This window comes from Haematobia irritans, chromosome 3 (genome assembly GCF_050003625.1).
Source record: "Haematobia irritans isolate KBUSLIRL chromosome 3, ASM5000362v1, whole genome shotgun sequence".
Taxonomy (NCBI): domain Eukaryota; kingdom Metazoa; phylum Arthropoda; class Insecta; order Diptera; family Muscidae; genus Haematobia; species Haematobia irritans.
In genome coordinates this window covers 170,902,637-170,927,351 of record NC_134399.1, presented here as the reverse complement: position 1 = coordinate 170,927,351, position 24,715 = coordinate 170,902,637, and the positions used below count along the sequence as shown (strand labels likewise).

Below are 24,715 nucleotides of genomic sequence, written 5' to 3'. Positions count from 1 at the left end.
CTGAATATTTTTCCTGAATTTTATACTAATTGAACTTGAAAAAGAAATTTAATTTGAGTTTTTAAATAAACGATTTCACCGATTTACACGCGTTTTCCCTTGACCAAATTTTGACCGTATCACCCTTTACCATATCTAAAGTAAGGTCAGATTCAGGTCTTACCTCAAGAGCCGATACAATTACATTGTAATGTTCAGGCGAACTTCCTAAAAGAAATGCCACAGTTTTGTGTTCTTGAAAGTCTTCTCCCATGTCTTGAAGGCGATTGATAGTATCCAAAAATTCTGATATGTGGTCTTCCATTGATTGTCCATCTTGCAATTTTTTGTTTGTCAGCTGTCGTAAAAGACTTACTCTATTAGATAAATTTGATTTCTCGTGAATTTTCTTCAGTTGCTCCCAATAGTCTTCTTGATTTGGATCTTTTGATTATCTTCCATCGATAAACCAATCACTGCTCGAGCTTTTCCATCTCGCCCCAACCATTTTCCATCCGGCTGCGCAGGAATATCTGATACAATAATGTCCCATAGTTCTCGCTCCAGCAATACCATTTCTGCATTGAATTTCCATGCATGGTAATTGTTGTTGTTCAGTTTTGGAAAATTTGCTTTAATTTCCATTTTTATCACTTTTTAATTTATTTTGTGAAGCAATGGAGGCTCATAACCTATTGAAAACTATTGTTAAGACAAAAATTGAACCGATAGGTTTCATAGTTTTTATTTGAATGAATATTTTGTTTTAATAATAAAAAAAAACATAAAACTAACAAAAACATCGCATTAACCATTCAGAAAAAGTATCGTTTATCACTAGATTATTTAGTCTCTGATTTTATCACTCTGACATTAAACCTGGAAGTAACCAAAAGCTATCCTAAAATATAAAGGAATGCAACTTTCTCGAAATAAATACATACACACTAACTCCACCAAGAAAAATTTACCAGTGGGTGATTTCATTAATAAAATGCCATAAATAAACCATTTTTCCTGGGAATGTTGGAGGAATTCGACTAACCCCCATTTTCTTGAAGCTCCGTTAGTGCTATCGAACTTTTAATCGGTACTATGGGCATATCTGTTAACTTGCCTATATATTCCATATGCCAGTTAGGAACTTACCTGCTGAAAATTTTTTCTGCTGAATTTTTTTTTTTGCAATTTACTTCTGTTAACTGGAAGTTAACCCTCAAATGCCCAAGCCCGCCTTTAGGCGGGCTTCATTTAATAAGGAGGCTTTTAGTAAAAAACAACTTAAGTCAACAAAAATGGGCAAAATAAAAAGAAAACTTATTTGAAACTATTCAAGAGGCTTTGCAGCATATGCTGAATTTTACCGTATACATTTTTCTTGCTTAGTTATCTTGCTTTTGTGTCGTTAACATTGAAAATTTAATCAGCTGTCAAAAAAATTGGGGCATTAGAGGGTTAAAGCCTATCGGAGCTACATGAAAATGGTCGTAAGAAGTAAATAATTGTGGATTTAGGTAATATTGATTAACAACAAAAGTCCATTAATTGTATAGAATTTTTAATTTATTATGCTTTAAAACAGCACATAATAAAATAAATTCCAAATGCAAAGATGATGGAAAACAAGAGCCACACAAAAACCTACATACAAACATATTTCCCCTTTAAGAAATATTGGTGCAGGCAATGTAAGAAAAAAAATAAACAATAAATATACATAGTATGTATACGAAACATAAATCAATTAGTTTCAAATTGCTCAATAACTGTAATAAAAAAAAATAAAATAAAATTCGACCAACATACATACCAACCAAAGGCTTTCATATCAAATATAAGATAGTATGAAAAATTAAAAAAATATTAACAAATTAAATAAAAATACAAATTTCTATATTGGATTGGATTTATAATTTTTTGATTTTCTTTTGTTTTTTTTTTGTTTGTTTATGATCAATTTGCAGTTATTTATATATGCATCTATATATAGGCGTATGTATGTATGTATATATATAGAGTACATTTTAGTTATTATAGTAGTAGTATCAGTAGTAACACTCACTTATATTACTATATAATAATAATAATAATAAAATTAGTATATAATGTAATTAATGTGCTTTACTTACAATGCTATTTTTGAAGGTTTTTGTTTGTTTATCTCGTGTGTTTTGCTTTTTTGCATTTCTTTTGTTTTTATTATTAAATTATGCTGTATGTTCTTATGTATTCTTGTGTATCTACAAAAGGTGTAAAAAACTAATATTATAATATTTTATTAAAAGAAAAATAAAGAGAAGGGCTCTAACTATATAAAAAAAGGAAAAAATAATAATCACTATTACTATAAAAAAATATAATTTAGTATTTTAAAAATAAAACAAACAAAATTGGATTTAAAAATATAACTGCTAAATTAAAAAAAGGAAAATAAACAGAGAGTGCAAAAATCTCAATCATAAAAATATTTACTTTTCCACAATAATATTAAGGATTTTGATTTGAGGGGGAGGGGGATTGTTGTGAATTCATATATTTAAAAAAATATATATAATTTAAAACTCAATTTCACAATAGAAATAATTAGGTATATATTTACTTTCAACAGGATTTGTAATTTCCGAAACGAATGCCAAGCATTATCAAAAGTTTCACTAGTAAACAAAAAATTCATTTGGAAAAAGGTCATCGTCTTAAAATACTTAAAAAAATACAGAAATGTGAAAGCTAAAGCTTTTCGATGGCATCGAAGCCTAAATTTGATTAAAACTTTGCCCTTGACAACTAAAGATACTAGGAGAGAAGGCAGAAAGTTGAATGTTTTTGGGAATAATTCTTACCTCAAGTCTTAGCTAAACCTAATCCGTGCCTAAAGGAAGGGGGGATTGAATTTATAAACAAATATCAAAAATTGTTTATCTTTTCAGACGAATCAACGCTAAGACCCGAGATAAAGGAGTAAAATTCCTGGTTGGTACTGTACTCGATTAAATTAAATAATTGATTGGCTGCTTTGTTGTTGTTTTAGTATTTTCGTTTTGTTGCTTTTATTGTTAATTGTTTTTTATACTTTTTCTCCTTTTATAATTACGAATTATAATAATAGTACTATAATTATTCATCAATTTTATTTATTTTATTCTTTTACGTTTTTCGGTTTTGTTTGTGTCTATGTGTGTTTATCTGGTTGAAAATTTATTTTCCTTTTTCTTGCAGTTGTTGGTTTTATTTTATTATAGTTTTATTATTTTTTTGTTTCATTCTCTTGCTTTATTTCGTTACTTTGTTTTTTTTAATGCATTATTCATTCAATATGCGCGGATTTTTGTTTAACTATTTACTTTTTTACTTAATATTGTTGTAATTTTCTTTTGCTGTTAGATTACCTCATTCACTATTGAACAGAGTACGTTGTGTGTGTGTGTGTGTTTTGCTGGGTTTCTCTTCGATTTGAAGCAGTCTGAAGAATAGTTGCTATGCTTCATACAATCAGCTTCAATTCTTATTGGTTCCAGTTATTATAATTGGCTATAGATCATCGGACATAAATGAATTTTGTGATTTTGATTCTTCTATTCGACGTATTTGTTGGCGCAAATACATTATTCTGCAAAAAAAAGAGGACAAAAATAAATAATAGAGTAAAAGAGATTTTTTTTTGGTGTCTTAAAAAAAAAACCAACATACTTTTGTTCTTGCAATGTTGCTGTAATTTCAGTAATTCTAACTAAACTTCTCGCACACTTTAACTCGGCCGATACTTTTGTACACTGCAAATCACCATATAAATGTGCCTCCTCTGAACATTTCTGCGTCTAAAAAGAATACAAAGAAGAAAAGGTTTATACATCAATAATATATATAAAGGAAAACAGGTAAAAAAAACAACCCCGAAGATCGACATCGTCGAAAATTATCCTCCGTTTTATGGTTTACGAATTCGCAAAACCAAATTTGATACAACTCCAGCTTAGCTAAACTACTCCAAAAAAATTGTTTTGCGTTGGTAGAGAATTAATATGTCAAAATAAAAAGTAAACGGTTTTTCATACGCAAGCGGATAACCGGCAAATAATCGTTTATGAATCCAGTTCTAGTAAATATTTAAATGTACAACACTAGAAAATACAATCTTTGAAATGAAGGTTTTTTTAGTCTTTTTCAACAGGGTATAAAATCAAATAGTAGTCAATGTAATGATGTCGAGTAACTCATTGTAAATTGTAGCCAATACTCCTACCTGTCCGTGAGTCAAATTTTTGCAGATATTTCCCGAAATATGCATACACACAAAATTCAATCACGAAATTAATTGATCTACCGACCGAAATAAACCTAATGTTAAATACTTAAATAATTTTAACTTTTACTAACAGCACGCGTAGAACTTTTACTTTTGAGGAGCTACCTCAATTACTTCGAGAGCTTTATAAGTTTGTTCTGAAAATGTTTTTGCTTTTTTTTGGAAAATGCTTTTGAAATTTGCTCTTAGGTCAATTGATTTCTCTACTCCTGAACTATCTTATTTGGACAAATGCGGACTTATATCACTTACAGCCATTTTCATGTAGCTCCGTTAGGCTTTAACTGCCAGTTAACAGAAAGTAAATTCAAAATATCTTCTCTCCGGTTAACTTTAACTGAAAAATTGTCGGCAGTTAAGTTCCTAATTGGCATATGGAATATATATGCAAGATGACAGCTATGCCCATAATACGGTTTAAAAGTTCGTTAGTTAACGGTGCACTAACGGAGCTTCATGAAAGTGGGCGTTAAAACACTTGAGAATATAAGTATGCTTCAGTCACAAATGTTTCTGTATAAAATTATAAATGGTCTACAAATTGTTCTGATTTGCTTAATCTTTTGCCTTTGAATGTGCCTCCAAGGCTACCGCGTCATAATAAGTTATTTTACGCTCCATTATATAGAACAAATTATTCTTGTAATGAGCCTATAACATAACAAGGGCTTTAAAAAGAGTTCAATAAAATCAATGAATACAATTTGGATTTAATGCTTAATATAGCAAACTTCGCTAATTTATTGGATCTTATATATTTTTAGTTTTAAGCTCTAGTCTGTAAGGAATTTTGTTATTGCATAGACTGAAATAAATAAATAAATAGAAAACTTGATTCTTGAATTGCGACCAAATGGCCTTACGAAAAAAGCCTATAATATCTTTCGAAGTGTGAGAAAAGATACAAAAAATAAACCGAACAAATATCAACTATAGTTTTTGAATGAAAGTCTATTAACTAGAGTATACAGTAGAAAAATTGTCTCAAAATGTCGTATTTTTCGTTTATTGCTAAAGAAGTTTATAAAAATACATTTTAATGCTCAACAATATGGAAAATATTTATAGATTATTTAGATTAAATCCTCTATTGTAAAATAAGTAGGGAAATAAGAGTTTGGTGTCGTTTTCGAAAGTCCTCCTATGTGGACATCGGTGATGAAAGGGTTAATTTTTAATAGAAATGTCTTCAATCATGAAAATGATAGTATCAATCACAATTTTAATTGGGCATAAAAAAGATACTTGATTTTAGAGCTCGACCGAAGCGGGTTTTTTTGGCCGAAGCCGTGTTCAGCAAAAAAGCAAGAATCCCTCAAATTTGTAATTAAAGAAATTTGGTGTTTTTAGTTCAATATTAGAATATTTTTGTAAACAAATGAATTTCAAACAAATGCATACAACAATAAAAGGTAATTCATTTGATATTATAGTGAACAAAACAAAATTTTTTTATAATTTTTTTTTACGTATTATTTGTACTGGGTGTTTTGACTGAGACAAATAATAAGTTAGTGCATATGTTTGTAACACCCAGAAGGAGACGAGATAGACATATGGTGTCTTTGGGAATAATGCTCAGGGTGGGTCCCTGAAACGATATAACCATGTCCGTCTGTCCGTCCGTCTGTCTGTGAACACATTTTTCTGATCAAAGTCTAGGTCGCAATTTAAGTCCAATCGCCTTCAAATTTGGCACATGTTCCTAATTTGGGTCAGAATAGAACCCTATTGATTTTGGAAGAAATCGATTCAGATTTAGATATAGCTCCCATATATATCTTTCGCCCGATATGCACTTATATGGACCCAGAAGCCAGAGTTTTATCCCCATTAGCTTGAAATTTTGCACTAGGAGTACAATTAGTAGTATAGTCAAGTGTGCAAAATTTGAATGAAATTGGTTCAGATTTAGATATAGTAGCTTCTATATATATTTTTCGCCCGATATGGACTTATATGGCCCCAGAAGCCAGAGTTTTGGCCCAATTTGGTTGAAATTTTGCACTAGGAGTACAATTATAATATAGTCATGTGTGCCAAATTTGATTGAAATCTGTTCAGATTTAGATATAGCTCCCATATATATGTTTTTTCTGATTTCGACAAAAATGGTCAAAATACTAACATTTTCCTTGTTAAGTCGCCACTGCTTAGTGGAAAAGTTGTAAAAATGACTCTAATTTTCCTAAACTTCTAATACATATATATCGAGCGATAAATCATAAATAAACTTTTACGAAGTTTCTTTAAAATTGCTTCAGATTTAAATGTTTCCCATATTTTTTTACTAAAATTGTGTTCCACCCTAGTGCATTAGCCAACTTAAATTTTGAGTCTATAGATTTTGTAAAAGTCTATCAAATTCTGTCCAAATCGAGTGATATTTAAATGTATGTATTTGGGACAAACCCTTATATATAGCACCCAACACATTTGATATGGTATCGAAAATTTATATCTACAAAGTGGTGCAGGGTATAATATAGTCGGCCCCGCCTGACTTTAGACTTTCCTTACTTGTTTTATTTTGAAAGTAGTTAGCGTAGTAGAAAATTAGAATACCGATTTGAATATAAACCGGTTAATATATCCGTCTCTAAAAAGAATTTAGATGTAAAATTTTCTTTTTGAAATTGTGCGATTTTGACTTGACTTGATTTTGAAGAATAGTTGGAAGATGTGTGCAAATTTGACTTTGACAGATAGGTAGAAGTGTTAGCTACAATCGGCTATTTGGTCCCTTTATGTCGATTAGTTTTAATGTCTTATCATTCCCTTTCAAGTGATGTACATGTCATCAGTTCAATGGAATAGGGTTTATAAACAATAATCTCGAATGCCGTAATTCTAATTTAAAAAATACCCGATACCACCTATCATCTAACTCAACTTACTACAGTGATAACACAGACCATTCCCGAGTTCCAGATTTCTATCCCACTACTATGTTCAGCTTTAAAGGAATGCAGCTCTTACTGTTATGATATTGTGATTTTAAATAAGTAAATGGAAAATATAAGAGATATTCCTCGGTTTTATTTTCATAGCATGCATAGAAAAAATTTCACCAAAATATTCCCAATTAAAAAGTTGACTGAAGTTGAAAATTTTTTCAATTAATAAATTAATTGATACAATTAACTTTTTAATCAAGATAGAAACATTAAGCTAATTATACCAACATTTTAAATTTTAAAGTTTTTAATTAAAAAATTAATTGATACAATTAACTTTTTAATCAAACTCGGAAGACTAAGTCATCGATAATTTTTTTTAATTTTTAACTAAAAATTTATATCAAACTATCCATTTTTAATCAAACTAAAAACACTAACCCCCATTTTCATGAAGCTCCGTTTGTGCTACGTATCTGCCATCTTGCGTATGTCAGTTAGAAATTTAACTGCTGAAATTTTTTAAGTTGAAAGTTAAACGGAGAAAAGACATTTTCATTTTTCTTTCTGTTAACTGGCAGTTAACGCTTAACGGAGCTACATGAAAATGGCCGCAAGTCAGTTAAGAAAGTAATTGAAAATAGTTAAGTTTTTAATGGAAAAAATTAATTGAGTTTTGCATTCAACATCAATTAAATTTTTAATTGAATCAATTAAAAAATTAATTGAAAATTGCTAATAAAATCAATTAATTTTTTAATCAAGCAATATCATTTTCGATATTGAAGACATTTCAATTAAAAAATTAATTGGATCAATTAATTTCGTGATTGAATCAGAACAAAAATTTTTTGTGTGTGGTATTTCTTTCACAAGAGACACGATGGTGCGATGGTTAAGACACAAATATTGCATACAATGGAATCACTCCCAGTTTCAAAATGTAGTAAATCCCCTCTGAACCTTCTCAGATAAGTGAAGCCTGTCCAGCTCACACCTATTCATAATTGTTATGAGAGCTGTTAACATAGTATATCCTACCCGACACACGTTAGGTTAGGTTAAGTATCAGGCTCACTTAGACTATTCAGTCCATTGTGATACCACAGTGGTGAAATTCTCTCTTATCACTGAGTGCTGCCCGATTCCATGTTAAGCTCAATGACAAGGGGCCTCTTTTTTTATAGCCGAGACCGAACGGTGTTCCACATTGCAGTGAAACCACTTAGAGAAGCTTTGAAACACTCAGAAATGTACTGAGGTGGCATAATCCACCGCTGAAAAAGTTTTTGGTGTTCGGTCGAAGCAGGAATCGAACCCACGACCTTGCGTATGCAAGGCGGGCATGCTAACCATTGCACCACGGTGGCTCCCCTGTGGCACACGTTACCTATTCGTTAACATTTCCAAACCTATTCTTCTAATCTGGACTAAGTGAATCGACTATAAAAACAACAACAATAACATCGACCCCCAGTGAAATGGGTCTCAAATGCGTTCTGCAGACAAGTTAACAAGCACCTTTAGGTTGCAGATTATTAAAATTCGATTTTAGTAAAAAGTGGATTTTGATTAGATTATGGATCGATTTAAAAAAAAAAATCTTTTAATTAAATTTGATAACTGCAAAAAGTAGAACTTCGACTTTTGATAAAATAATTTGTTTAATCGAAGATTTTATTTACGATTTTTGTATCCCCATTATAGCGGAAATTCCGCCTGCAGCACATCGAAAAATTACAAACAAAAATTTACCACTTACCTGTTTCTCTAATTGATCTGCTGCCCAATTGGTCACATGTGTAATTAGATCACCACGGAAATATTTACTTAGTTTTGTAGAGATTTCAGGTCCTTGTGAACGACCGGCCTGTATCGAATTGGAAACACAACTTTGTAAAGTACTTAACGATGCTGATGTTGTACCATCCACTAAAAAAACGAACAAAAACAAAGAGGCCAAAAGAAATTAATTCTATTAGCGAACATTTATAACTGGAGAAATTAATAACAACTTACACTTTCTTTGTTGTGGATCTATCGATGAACTACCACTTAAATCTAATTCCTGTGTCGGTGTCGGTGGTCCCTCACCCGGTATAACATTCATATTAACAACATTGCTACTACAAACAACGCCAATACCCCCACCACTTCCACCAACAATTGCACCAGTTATATTGATGGCATTGGGATTGGTTGAAAGCATTGATGTGGAACATAATGCATTGTTACCACCAACGCTAACAGCGCTACCACCCACCACAACGCCGCCAACATTTACAGCAGCATTCAGTGAATTCATGCCAACGTTGTTACTATTTAAAACGTTGCCATCAACAGTCTTTAGTCCATAGGGATTGGTGCAGGAATATGAAGTTGCGGTAGCAAGACTTGCAATAGGCATACCACCACTATTATTCGTATGGGCTGATGCTGAATGTAATGGACCAGGGGTCGAGGAAACAGCATTGCCCGACACTGATGTCGATGATGTTATAGGACTTTTACTATAACCCATGGGTGACATGCCATGGGGATGTGTTAGGTTATATAAAGGTGAATTTAAAGCATTCTCCCTGCAAAGATGCCATATAAGAATTAAACAAATTTGAAAATTATTCAATTTCGATTGTCTTACCTTATGTTGATAACCTGCTGTGCTGATGCATGATTATTATCCCCTGTACTAGAAGAAATGAGATGACCATCTTGTGTACCTAAATGATGATGTATCTGTTGTTGGCGCATTAATAAAGCAGGATCTTTTGAACCCAATTTTGGCGGCCCAGGAGCATTTGAATTTAAATGATGATCCACTTGACTGGAGGATGGGGGAACTGCCGTCTATAGAAAGGAATAGGAAAGACGACAAATGAAAACAATCCTGTCTGTCCCCGTAAAATTTCTGACTTACATTAGGTGATCCAACAGCTCCCATATGGGATTGGTGTAACGATGTAACAGATTCCAATTTTCTATGATTGCTGTTACTACCACTATTTGATAGTGTGGCGGCTGTCGATGGTATCGTCGCAGCTAAATTTGTTGTAGCAAGACCAGTTGCGGGTAACATAGTAGCTCCACCAACGACCACTCCCGAACCAACCATGACGCCTGCAGATGCTGATGCCGCTGCTACTGCTGGGTTCGGACACGCTGCCGGATAATGCATTGACGAAACAGCTGCAGACGATTGACTGCTGGCATTAACAGAGGAAGAGGTCATATTACTAGAGGCATTGGGATGTGAAGCTAAACGAGGCAATGCATTGGGTAGGACCACAGTCGCTGATGGCAATGCTTGGTCGTTGTGTTGATTGCCACCGGCATAGGTGGTTGGAGTACCACCAGTTAATGAATAACTGGCTTCAGAAGTTGGCGTTGAGTCGCCGGGACTTATATCCATATCAGGATTTTCAGCTAAACGCCCTGAAATGATGAAAATGTGTATATGTCATGTGATGCTTAGCAATCAATTTAATTGCAACATTACCATCCATGCGCCTTCGGTGATTCGGTGGTCCACTATCGTTATCATAGTTCCACCTCACCCGGGAATTTCCACGGGAACTGGAATGTTTGTAAGCTACAAATTCATAGAATTTATAATTAAAAGACTTTACTTATAGTTCTAGTTAAAAAAATTGATTACATACATGATCTGGAAAAACGTTCTTCGCGATCTCTATCGCGCTCTTTATCGCGATAGTCCTTTTCACGATGTGTATCCCGTGATAGGTTCCTAAAATATAAATGTGTAAAATAAATATAAAAAACAATATAAGCAAACTATTAGAACTTCTACATAAATAATTGGGAAAATTTTCAGAATGAAAAATCACATGATCATGAAGTCGATGTCTTTTCAAGAATCTTTTACATTTTGAAAAAATGGAATAAGTATTATTCTCTTTAATTCTTTTCCCCGTCAAAAGCAAAGCCCCTTTCACCTATCAATCAACTATCCAATGGTAAATATTAAGATCTTTCCATCAAAATCAGCCATTTTTTAGAATTTGCCATGGGGACATGAATTGCATTCTCTCTATTTATTTCAACTAGAAACCTTACTTTTATTAAATCCTGCGACCGTGGCAAACATATTAATCAGGAAACTAGTTAGGCCGCATGAATTACATTTTGTACGCCCTATTAGGCTATTCGGTCCATTAGGATACCACAGGTGGTGAGATCACTTCACACAAAAAAATTTTTTTCTGGTTCAATCACGAAATTAATTGATCCAATTAATTTTTTAATTGAAATGTCTTCAATCACAGAAATGATAGTATCAATTAAAAAATTAATTGAAGGTCAATTAAAAAATTAATTGATCCAATTAAAAAATTAATTGATACTATTAATTTTTGTGATTGATTTTTGTTTCAATTAAAAAATTTGTTGAATCAATTAAATTTTTAATTGAATATTTTTTAAAACTCAATTAAAATTTTAATTGGAAAAATTTTCGTGAAATTTTTTTCTGTGTTAACTCTGGCAGTTTACCATTTTACTGTTCTTTGAATCGTAACCGCAGTTGGTAGAATTCTACCAAAAAAAGGTAGAATTCTTTATGTTTTGGTGGATATTTCAAAATATTCCTCTAACTACTTCAATTTTGCATAGAAATAAAATTTTGGCAAAATGTTCTATAGAAATAAAATTTTTGCAAAATTTTCTATAGATATAAAATTTTGGCAAAATTTTCTATAGATATAAAATTTTGGCAAAATTTTCTATAGATATAAAATTTTGGCAAAATTTTCTATAGAAATAAAATTTTGGCAAAATATTCTATAGAAAAAAGTTTGGCAACACTATGTTGAGATAGACCATCGTAAAAATTTCCTCTGAGTTGAGATAGAATTAAACTAAATAAGTGAGAGTAATAGTGTAAAATAACTATTAGAACGTGTTAAATACAGAGTTAGTGACATCTGTCATATGAAGTTTTGTTCAAACTCGATCCATTAAATTAATTTGATATAAATTAACTGGACTGTATCATCATTTGCGAGATTGCCATATTTCATTCTACCTGTTGTTGTTGCTTAGCTGTTGTTTCTGCGGTTGTGGGTTGCTGGTGTATTGGTGATTTCTCGGCGTTTTTACAATAACAGCTGTGTTGCCGTTTTCGGTGGTTATATTTTTTTGTATAATCATTACTGTGACCAAACAAAATGTCATATCCTTGTGGAATATGCAATGAGGAGACCGAGCGCACAAGAGCTCTACTTTGTAGATTGTGCAACATATGGTTCCATGCGGATTGCGAAAATGTTTCGAAAACCCTTTTTACTACACTAGATAAAAATCGCAATTTAGCATATACTTGCGTACGCTGTATGGAGAAACCACCAGACAATTCTGTTGATTCGTTTAAAATTGAAATGCGGAAAGAGTTTGCATCAATGAAAACATCTTTTGTTGAACTTTCGGATAGAATGAAAAAAGAAAATTGCGAAATGAAATCTACTTTTGAATCTGTGGTGGAAGATATCAGAATGAAATTGACCAATAGTTTGAAAGAAATCAAAACAGACCTAAACTGCGTTAAAGAAACTATGGCTTCTGAGTCTTTGGCGAATAAATGTGAAATTCTTGAGCTAAAGTTGGAGAATCATGCGCTTCAGCATCAGTTGAAGAGGAATGATGTGGTTATTACAGGCCTACCGGACAATTTGGAAAACCTGAAGGATGTAATTGTTTTGCTATGCAACTTTTTGAAATTGGAAATATCTCCAGTTGATATCACTAACATAATGTATATTAGGCAACATCGCGCAATACTAACCCAATTTGCTAGTGTTAAGAAACGAGATAATTTAATGGCAGCCTATTATAAAATTAAGAATGTTAAAGTATCTGATATATTAGAAGGCAATGATGAAAGTCGTGTATATTTAAATGATAATTATTCTAAACTTGCCAGTAAATTACAAAGATCATGCGCAAAATTGAAAAAAGACAAAAAAATTAATGGTTATAACATTTTAAACCGTGAATCTTTAAAGGTTAAGATAATGATGCTCAATAATGAGTCTAAAATTATCAGTATTCCAGAATGTATATCATTGTTTAAAGTTACATTGTAAATTATAATTCTTTAAATTTTTGTACATATACATCTCTTGCTCCTATACATAGTTCGTCTCTTTGGTCATGTGTAAATTTGAATGTTAATTTGTACTTTAATTTTTTTTCTGGTGCTGCTTTGAATTTTCGCACAAATAGAACTAAAATATATAAAATTTTCCAAATATATATATATATATATATATATATATATATATATATATATATATATATATATATATATATTTTAAGTAAAGAATATTTATACTTTCAATTTTACACATCGACCCTATAACTAGCATTATTTTTCAACTTTAAGTAGTTTCAGATCTCATTTTGCTCATTGAGGAAAATTTAAAAAAATGGTTTTGAAAATTAATTTGAAAATTATATCTGATCTCTTTTTAATTCGTATCTTTTATAATCTAAGTTGGCTCCCCCAAACACATGGATATTTAATATATGAATTATAACGATAATCTTGGTCCTATAGCCAGCGATAATCAAATGTTGAATAACATGATATGTAGTAACTCGGGTAATTTGAATATTGGACATATAAATGCACAAAGTTTATGTCCATCAAACTCGAGTTGCAAACTTGAAGAGTTCAGGAATACATTTTTTAACTCAGACTTAGATATAATTGGTATATCGGAAACGTGGTTCAAACCTAATATTGTTTCTAGTGCTTTATCGATTGCGAACTATAATTTAGTCAGGAATGACCGTTCAAATTCCCGAAGAGGTGGAGGAGTCTGCCTTTACATTTCAACTAACCTGCGTTACAAAGTTATTTTTCGAGGAACACGATATGGAGTATGCGAATCACTTTTTGTTGAAATCTTTGGTACGAATTCATCAGTAATAGTCGGCGTAGTGTATTTACCAAGTGGAAATGTTGAGGCTTTTGAAGAAATTCATGGTGACGTTTTTGACAGGTATCCGAATATTGTTATTATGGGCGACTTCAATTATAATCTCTTTGATGTTGTTAAATCGCGTAATTTACGATCTCTCGGTACACGGTGTGGCCTTCAATGTATACATAATAGTGCACCTACACATTATCATTGTGCTTCAAACTCTACATCTTTAATTGACTATTTTCTTTTAAGCCACCCTTCATCTGTTTCAGTTAAGGGTCAAATTCAATTTCCCTTATTTTGTTCCTATCATAGTCTAATATTTATATCTTTTCAATTTTCTTCATATTTGCGGAATCAAATAAGTGAATATAAGGACTACGGCCGTGTGGATTTGGAATATCTAAGTGAACAATTAAGTGACTTTCAGCTACCTCCTTCATTTAACATGGGTGATGTTAATCTACAGTTATCGATTCTTAATGACGTCATAAATCGTCTTCATTCTTTTGTCCCTGTGTCAAGAAGAAATGTTAGCTTAGGCGATAATTTTATGAATTCGAGAGCAATCTTGGAAGCAATGAAGAAGAGAGATGGCGCTTACTGCCGATTTATTAGAAATCGTTCGGACTTGAATTGGAGGGCGTATTGTCGACTTAGAAATAGGGCTAAGTCGGTTATTAGGAAAACACGGTTTGAGTATGGCAAAAGGCTATTTGAAGGTGGTACCAATTCTCAGTTGTGGAAAAAAATTCGCAAAATTGGTTGTGTTGGACGAGGGGATTTGGAGGTTGATGAAGATGATGTTCAATTAGTGGCTGACAATTTCTTAAGTAATATGCGACCGAGTGATGTGCATACTTTAGATTTTGGCGGTACTGTTGACACTATTGGCTCTTTTTCTTTCCGCTGTGTTAATGAAAATGACTTAATTTTGGCCGTAAATTCAATTAAATCGAATGCGACCGGCTATGACGATATACCTATCAAGTTTGTTAAACAAATCTTACCTCTAATTTTGCCTATGTTCCTCCACTTGGTAAACACAATACTTACAGTTTCAATTTTTCCGGATGCTTGGAAATTGGGTCGTGTTGTACCCATTCCTAAAGAGGGACGAAGCGATATTGGGAATTTGAGACCTATAAGCATTTTGCCGTCAATGTCAAAAATCCTAGAGAATTTAATGAAGGCGCAGATCCTAGAACATATTGAAAGTAACTCACTTTTCCACCCCAATCAATTTGCTTATAGGAGGAATTTTAATGCCACTTCTGCCGTATTATCGCTTACTGACAAGGTTAGGAATATAATTGATAGGCGTCGCGATTGTGTTTTAGTATCATTAGACCTTAGCAAGGCATTTGATTGCATTAATTTTTCATACCTTATAAACAAACTTCACAGTAACATTGGTTTTTCCTATACAGCGTGTAAATTAATTTTTTCATACCTAACGGATAGGTCACAGTATGTTTCTATTAATGGTTCCAGATCAAGTATTGGAAGAGTTACGTCGGGTGTACCCCAAGGGTCAGTTTTGGGCCCAATACTTTTTTTGGCATTTATTAATGACATAATCTGTTCCATGGGAAATTCTTTTTGTCAACCGTTTTGTTTTGCGGATGATATTTTTCTTCTATTTAATGGTGATGCTACAGAACTATCTATTAACTCCCATCTTGAATATATCGCGGGACTTTTAACGACAAATGGTCTTGTCATAAATCCTTCCAAAACAAAGGCAATATTTTTTCAGCCCAGGAATCGTTCAAATTTTTCTCTTACACTTTCCATTTTAGGTCAGACAATTAATTATGTTGATTCTTTAAGGTGCCTTGGTATTATTCTTGACTCCAGCCTTTGTTTTGACAATCATATTGATAATATGGGTAATAGGGTATGTCTGACTTTGAGGAGACTATATGCTCTGCGTGCATATACGCCAAAGCATGTTCGTCTTCGGTTAGCACATTCTTTGTTGATGTCTCAGCTTAATTACGGTATTGAGGTTTATTCCGGGACCTGGTCATATAACTTGGATCGAATGGAGAGAGTCGTGAGGAAGATCGTCCGATATGTGTTCAATTTACGGGTTCGGGATCATGATCTAGTTAACCAGTGTATTCCTGATATCTTAGGATGTTCCTTCAGGAACTATATTAAGATGAAGTCTGTTTTTCACTTTTACAAAATTTTTAAGTACGGGAAGCCGGAAGTTTTGACCCGTGAATTTACATTTATTAATTCAACAAGAAATGTACAGATTGATGTACCGAGAATTCAGTCTAACATATACGAACAATCCTTTCTGGTCCGAGTTTTTCGTTTGTGGAATCGATTGCCTTCTGATCTAAAAGTTTTCTCTTGTTCTTGTAACGAATATAGAAGGAAACTAATTGACTATTTGAATAATATGAGTACGGTAAACTGACGCATTGATGTCTGGCACTTATAGGACTTTTTATTCTTTTATTCTTTTTTTGTATTAATTATATTATATTCATGTGGCTGGGGAGCCATATACTTTTGTTATAAAATAATTTCTAGGTATTTAAAATTAGTTTTACAATATCTAACATAGCTTCTTTATTACAATACATGTATAATAGGCCTTTAGTGGCTTCCTTTGTATTGATGTTTAATAAAAAAATGAAATGAAATGAAATGAAATGAAATGAAATAAAATTTTGGCAAAATTTTTTATACAAATAAAATTTTGGCAAAATTTTCTATACAAATAAAATTTTGGCAAATTTTTCTATAGAAATAAAATTTTAATGAAATTTTCTATAGAAATTAAATTTTGGCAAAATTTTCTATAGAAATAAAATTTTGGCAACATTTTCTATAGAAATAAAATTTTGGCAAAATTTTCTTTAGAAATAAAATTTTGATAAAATTTTCTATAGAAATAAAAATTTGACAAAATTTTCTATAGAAATAAAATTTTGGCAAAATTTTCTATAGAAAGAAAATTTTGGCAAAATTTTCTATAGAAATAAAATTTTGGCAAAATTTTCTATAGAAATAAAATTTTGGCAAAATTTTCTATAGAAAGAAAATTTTGGCAAAATTTTCTATAGAAAGAAAATTTTGGCAAAATGTTCTATAGAAATAAAATTTGGCAACATTTTCTATAGATATAAAATTTTGGCAAAATTTTCTATAGATACAAAATTTTGGCAAAATTTTTTCTATAGAAATAAAATTTTGACAAAATTTTCTAAAGAAATAAAATTTTTGCACAAATTTCTATAGAAATAAAATTTTGGCAAAATTTTCTGTAGAAATAAAATTTTGGCAAAATTTTCTATAGAAATAAAATTTTGGCAAAATTTTCTATAGAAATAAAATTTTGGCAAAATTTTCTATAGAAATAAAATTTTGGCAAAATTTTCTATAGAAATAAAATTTTGGCAAAATTTTCTATAGAAATAAAATTTTGGCAAAATTTTCTATAGAAATAAAATTTTGGCAAAATTTTCTATAGAAATAAAATTTTGGCAAAATTTTCTATAGAAATAAAATTTTGGCAAAATTTTCTATAGAAATAAAATTTTCACAAAATTTTCGATACAAATAAAATTGCCACAAAATTTTCTATAGAAATAAAATTTTGACAAAATTTTCTATAGAAATAAAATTTTGACAAAATTTTCTATAGAAATAAAATTTTGGCAAAATTTTCTAGAGAAATTGAATTTTTACTAAAATATTTGTAGGAAAATAGAAAGCTTTTTTTTTAATTTGGTAGATTTGTGGTAGAATTTTCTTCAAATTTTGGTAAATTATTTTTGGCACGAGTGGTAACAGTGATCGTAACTCAGTTGTAGATCAGGGTGCTTTTATGCCCGAAAAAATTTTATTGATTCTACAAAGTTTTTAATTGAAACAAAAATCAATCACATGGTATTAATTAATTTTTTATTGGATCAATTAATTTTTTATTTGATACTATCATTTCTGTGATTGAAGACATTTCAATTAAAAATTAATGGGATCAATTAATTTCGTCATTGAATCAGACATTATTTTTTGTGTATAGTAGAGTCCGAAAGACCTTTCACTTTGCGGTGAAGCCACTTAGATAAGCTTTGGAACATTCAGAAGCATTAATGAGAAGAGATAATCCACCACCGTGGTGCAATGGTTAGCATGCCCGCCTTGCATACACAAGGTCGTGGGTTCGATTCCTGCTACGACCGAACACCAAAAAGTTTTTCAGCGGTAATGTTGGTGACATTTCTGAGGGTTTCAAAGCTTCTCTAAGTGGTTTCACTGGAATGTGGAACGCCGTTCGGACTCGGCTATAAAAAGGAGGTCCCTTGTCATTGAGCTTAAATGGAATCGGGCAGCGCTAAGTGATAAGAGAGAAGTTCACCACTGTGGTATCACAATGGACTGAATAGTCTAAATGAGCCTGATACATCGGGCTGCCACATAACCTAACCTAACCACCGAAAAACTTGTTGGTGGTTGGTCGATAGTACCCATGACGAGCATTCTAACCCTTGCATTGCAATGGCTCACTTTGCGGTATTGAAAAATGGTTAAAAAAAAAATATTCCTTTTCGTAAATAAAAATTTGTCATTTGTACAACATTAAAAGCACACTTATTTTCTCAATTTATCCACTTACCGCTCACGTTCAATCCATTCCTTTGGTTTTTCCCATTGTGAGACTTCAGTTTTACAATTATAATAATACATTTTTCCTAAAGAAAATTAAATGTTTGCTTTAAAAATTAGTAACCATCCTAATGTTTCCATGTTACATACCCGAAGAACTGACATGTTCACTCCAATCACCACACCTTGCAATGCGTTCACCACGATCGTTGCGATCTCCACTGCCTCCTCCTCCACCACCACCACCTCCTCTATCTCTTTCACGGTCGTCTCCGCCTCGTGTACTACGATCTCTATCACGTTCTCGGTCACGATCGCGATCACGATCCCGATCTCTCAGTGAATCTCTGTCTCGTTTATCTCTCAGATCACGATCTCTATCGCGGTCACGATCTCGATCACGGTCTCTATCGCGATCATCCGAACCAGAACGTTTATCCCCACTGCTGGAAGAACAGAGCTTGGCTCCACTAACACTTCCACCGCCTCCACGTCGATCAATCCTGTCATGGTTCGTCCGATGTGATTCAGAATCACGGTCTCGCCGATCGCGTTTATCTAAAATCAGAAATTTGAGAACCAAACCTTGGCATATTCAAAAGGAAATGGAGTGTTTCACAATAAAATACTAACCTGAATATTTATCCTTTTTGTATATGTCCCGATCACGATCTCTCATTTTTTGTATATAACTGAAACGATCACCACGATGGTCACGATCACGAATATCGTGTGAACCGTGTCCCCTGGATGATGGTGAATCTATTTCAGGAGATTGTGATCGATACGATGAACTATTACCATTATTCAATGGTCCACCGCCGCCAGCTGGTGAAATATCGCGGTCGCGATAGTTCGATGAACGATCACGTTCATAATCTCGTTTTGAACTGTACTTGGAACTCTGAAAAATATGAATAAGAATACACAAATATAGAAGGTTAACGCTTGCATTAAACATTTCGTTGGGTTTGAATTTAGGGGTTTTGATTGAATTTTGATTGACATAATGAAATGAAAAATATCCAAAAGCGCCAATGTTTTAAATGAATTTTCAATTGTGTTGTGTGTGCGTGTGTATAAATCTTAATAAACAATAATCAAAAAATGGGGATTCAAAAAAAAAAAAAAAAAAAACAAAACAAAATCATACATCAATTAATGGAATATTTATAGGATGCATTTTTTGTAATTCAAAGACTTGAAAAATTTGCTACACATTTTCGTTCAGTTAAAAAAAAAATATATATATAAACATAAACATAAACAAAAACATTAATGGTGATTTTGATTTTGAGAAAGTCCCACAATGGCATACAGAATTCTTATGGGGAAAGGAGGAAGGAAGTGAGAAACGGTTAGACTTGAGTGTTGGCGGATGGAGATGTATAGGAGGCAAAACTCGTGGAAGCAACGAAAATACGCAACTGACCCCATTGCACAAAAAAAACTTTACGTGCTGTTGTTTGAATAATCAGGCTCGAAGAATACTTAATCGAGGATTTGAACCTTAGTATATTATATTCCTAAGACAAAAACGAATAAAAGTAAATATAGGACTTTATTTGACTCACACTCGTCCCCTAAAATAGGAAACATTATCTGCGAGGTACTCATTAACGCTATATGTATTTCAAATAGGGATTGTAAAAAATCAAAAAGACACCATTTGGACTTTTTCAAAATTTAGACTCATCGTTTTTTATTCATTTGTTTTTATTTAAAACAAGTAAGTAAAGTCTAAAGTCGGGCGGGGCCGACTATATTATACCTTTCACACCTATGTAGGCCAAAATTTGTGTTACCATCTCAACTACTTCACATTTGCTGGAAGCTATATAAAGGAGACAATTTTTTTACTTCTACAAAATCTCTAGAATTAAAATTTAAATCGGCTAACGCTATCCAGTTAATTGGAGGAAACTTCCATTGAAATGGGTCTAAAACGTGTAACAGTCTACCATATTTCCCCAACTCTGGTGTACGTATATATGGGAGCTATATATAATCTGAACCGATTTTGACTAAATTTGACATTTATAGTTAGAACAATAATTCTGCTATCTATGCGAAATTTCTCGTAAATGGGAGTATAACTTTGGCCCCCCTGGTCATATGAGTGCAAATCGGGCGAAATATATATATGTGAGCTATATCTAAATCTGAACCGATTTTTTCCAAAACCAATAGCGATTGTCTCTGTCCCAAGAAACGGCCCTATGCCAAATTTGAGGACGATCGGACTTAAATTGCGAGCTGTACTTTGTGCACAAAATTACATATACAGACAGACGGACGGACGGACGGACGGACAGACAGACGGACATGGCTAAATCGACTCAGAATTTAATTCTAATCCGATCGGTATACTAAAAGATGGGTCTATGATCACTATTTCATGGCGTTACATACAAATGCACAAACTTATTATACCCTGTACCACAGTAGTGGTGAAGGGTACAAAAACGCGCAATATCGACTTTTTTAGGTTTGGTAAAGCCTACTGTTCGACTTTTAAATTTTCTAAAAAGTCGACTTTCGATTTTTAATAATATTAAAAACTGCACATTTCGATTTTTTTAATTAAAATTTTTAATTTTAATTAAAGTTTTTAATTAAAATTTTGGCCAACATGAAAAAACTAAAAGACTACTTTGAAGATTACGAACATTTTTGATGGCAAATAAGGTTGAATGTCAAATTTCGACTTTTGTCTCACTTATTTGAAAACAATAAGGTATTTCAATATACGAATATAATTGGGAGATTTAAACGATGTTCATGAAACCCAAAATCGTCGCGAACTGAATCATTCGTCTAGAGTGAAACTAAAATAACTTTACATATATAGCCACCGAAGCAATTGTGATTCAACAGACTGTAGTTCTCGAGATATCAACGGGTGAGTTTTGACATTTTTTTGTCACGAGGCAACCGAAAATTCCATAAACAGGAAGTTAAAATCCATTTTGAAAAAGATTGGTCAATAGATTAGTAAAAAATCGGATAATATAATCGAAATTTTTATCTGCTTTTGTTTCGATTTTTTAATTGAGCCAAAAATGGCAAATCAATATTTTATATTGAACGAAATCAACTAAACCGGAGGTGGGTGCTTAACCGTAAGAAGGCAATTGCGATAACAATACAGACGCTACTGAAAATGAATATAGACCGTGACATTCCTGGGCGGAGGTTGCTTATCTACAAGATGGCTAATGTGATAACAACATGTAATTATTTCTGCATACGGGAAGGGTCATAGATAAAAAAGATTCAGGGCAGAGCTGCTGAAACACCCAGTCGCGGTTTTGACAGGTATGCATGTTATTTCACCTCGTGTACGCTTGCCTGTGGAGTCACTGCTGACCGACCAATTGCCTTCACACACACACACAAACATATATTTTTTTGAAATGTCTTCAATCACAGAAATGCTAGTATCAATTAAAAATGTATTGAAAGTCAATTAAAAATTAATTGATCCAATTAAAAAAAAATAATTGATACTATTAATTTTTGTGATTGATTTTTGTTTCACAAAAATTAGTTGTAACAAAAAATTTTTTAATTGAATAAATTAATTTTTTAATTGACTTTCAATTAATTATTTATTTGATACTATCTTTTCTGTGATTGAAGACATTTCAATTAAAAGTGAATGGGATCAATTAATTTCGTGATTGAATCAGAAAATTTTCTTTTTGTGTGTGTGCAAGCTAACAAGATTAATTGACTCAATTAAAAAAATACTATTAATATTTGTGATTGATTATTGTTTCAACCAAAAAAAATGTTGAATCAATTAAATTTTTAATTGAATATTTTTTTAAAACTCAATTAACACACAAAAAATATTTTTTTTCTTCCTCCTCCCTCCTCCTCGCGATTTGGGGTCTTGGGCTTATACAAATCGTAGTTTTTATCCGATTTGCCTGAAATTTGAAATCTAGAGGTATTTTATGACCATTAAGAGGTGTGCCAAAAATAGTGAGTATCGGTCCATGTTTTGGTATAGCCCCCATATAGACCGATCTCCCGATTTTACTTCTTGCGCTTATAGAAACCGCAGTTTTTATTCAATTTACCTGAAATTGGAAATCTAGAGGTATTGTAGGACCACAAATACGTGTGCCGAAAATTGTGAGTATCGGTCCATATTTTGGTATAGCCCCCATATAGACCGATCTCCCGATTTTACTTCATGGGCTTATAGAAACCGCAGTTTTTATTCAATTTACCTGAAATTGGAAATCTAGAGGTATTTTCGTGTTTTAGTATAGCCCCCATAATAACGATTTCCCAATTTAACTCCTTGGGTTTCTAGAAACCGTAGTTTTTATCTGATTTGCCTGAAATTGTAAATATTCTGGTATTTTAGGCTCACAAAAACGTGTATCGGATTAAGATTTTATCGGTCCATTTGGCAATGCCTCCATATAGACCGACTTCACTTTTTGAGGGTGTAGAAGGCGCACTGATCATGAAAATTGCTTGAAACTCAATGTAAAACTTCCAGATTTTTCTTCTACAGATTTAAGATTTCAAATCAAGACGTTATTTTATAATTTTCTTGCACACTTACAAGAGATGTTAATGATTCCTCTAATACTCAAACAAAAATGGTTCTTATAAATCCAGAATCTGATAGAGTCTTCATAGGTGAAATCTTTAAATTTATCTTCGGGAAGTGTCCTCAAGTCCTCTAGCCCTCCTGAAATTTCAAAGGAAACCCTAATATTTGGTTCATGGTGGTGGGTATTTAAGATTCGGCCCGGCCGAACTTAGTGCTGTATATACTTGTTTTAAAACTCAATTAACACACAAAAAATATTTTTTTTCTTCAATCACGAAATTAATTGATCCAATTAATTTTTAATTGAAATGTCTTCAATCACAGAAATGATAGTATCAACTAAAAAATTAATTGAAAGTCAATTAAAAAATTAATTGATCCAATTAAAAAAATTAATTGATACTATTAATTTTTGTGATTGATTTTTTTTTTTCAATTAAAAAATTTGTTAAATCAATTAAATTTTTAATGGAATATTTTTTAAAACTTAATTAAGACTTTAAATGGAAAATTTGTCGTGAAATTCTGTGCAAGCTTCAAGATTTCTTTGTCCGTACGTCATGGACTGCACGTAAGTGACTTGAGGACCTTGTTTCTATCTCGGAGTTTAACACATATATCAGTGGTATAGGCAGAAGACTGGTGAATGTGAGCTCGAAATTTTTGCAGTAGTTATTAATCGAAATTGTTATGCCGTCAACTCGAACTAACTGAATTGCCTACATACTTCAGCCATCCATGTAGTGTATAGCGTGGCTGAGGATTTAATAATGGATATTCTAGTGAAATAACTGGAAATATTAGCATCGATGGTTAGTTAATGTTGTTGAAATTTCAATTTTGGAAAATTTTCATAAATCTGCCTATCATTCTATGGAACGCCACTTGGAAGGCTGTGATCAAACCAAAATTATATGGGATGGAAAGAACCGTAGAAATTGCGAAATTCTAATGGCGAAGAACATACCAGAGCTGAGACCTTTAATTGGAATTTTAACTGGACATAAGACACTTGAGATACATATTGTAAGAATAGGCCTCAATGATGATGACATTTGCAGGTGGTGTCTAGACACGTGCCACTTCCTGTGTCAGTGTCCAGCACTATCCTTTTGAAGAAACATGTTACTGGACTTCTTTTCCATTCAGGTTCTCACAGATCTACGGGAGTAGTATAGTCATCATCAGGGTCTCTGTTTGAATGTCGTAAGTAACTTTAAGGACGACGGATAAATGGAAGTTCTTAAGCGACTTTGGAAGAAGTAGTTGGGAAAATTACCCTGAGGAATCACAATAGACCTATAGTGGTCTAAGTGGACATCAAATCGAGAAATGATGTTATCCTCTACAATCTGACCTAAACTGAATGTGTACCTTCTTATCA

The 24,715-nt window shown here is 32.3% G+C and overlaps 1 protein-coding gene across 2 annotated transcripts in view; it reads right to left on the bottom strand.

Moving 5' to 3' along the window:
* Positions 1-1,850: 1,850 nt before the first annotated feature.
* The window catches only part of wcy (WW domain-containing adapter protein with coiled-coil wacky), a 39,074-nt gene continuing 16,209 nt past the window's right edge, over positions 1,851-24,715 (bottom strand). The window contains exons 3-14 of one of the 2 annotated variants that reach the window (XR_012721046.1): positions 19,389-19,659; positions 18,906-19,313; positions 18,766-18,841; positions 10,839-10,924; positions 10,676-10,768; positions 10,097-10,611; positions 9,821-10,026; positions 9,199-9,758; positions 8,942-9,111; positions 3,667-3,794; positions 3,366-3,586; positions 1,851-2,219 (exon numbers count right to left, since the gene is read on the bottom strand). Coding sequence is in view for 1 of the 2 variants with exons in the window: in XM_075302861.1 (XP_075158976.1) it covers positions 3,508-3,586; positions 3,667-3,794; positions 8,942-9,111; positions 9,199-9,758; positions 9,821-10,026; positions 10,097-10,611; positions 10,676-10,768; positions 10,839-10,924; positions 18,766-18,841; positions 18,906-19,313; positions 19,389-19,659 (2,592 nt within the window). In the remaining variant the exon portion in view is untranslated. Of the gene's footprint in view, positions 2,220-3,261; positions 3,587-3,666; positions 3,795-8,941; positions 9,112-9,198; positions 9,759-9,820; positions 10,027-10,096; positions 10,612-10,675; positions 10,769-10,838; positions 10,925-18,765; positions 18,842-18,905; positions 19,314-19,388; positions 19,660-24,715 lie in introns of those variants that run through there. The other variant, XM_075302861.1, reaches the window with a different exon arrangement.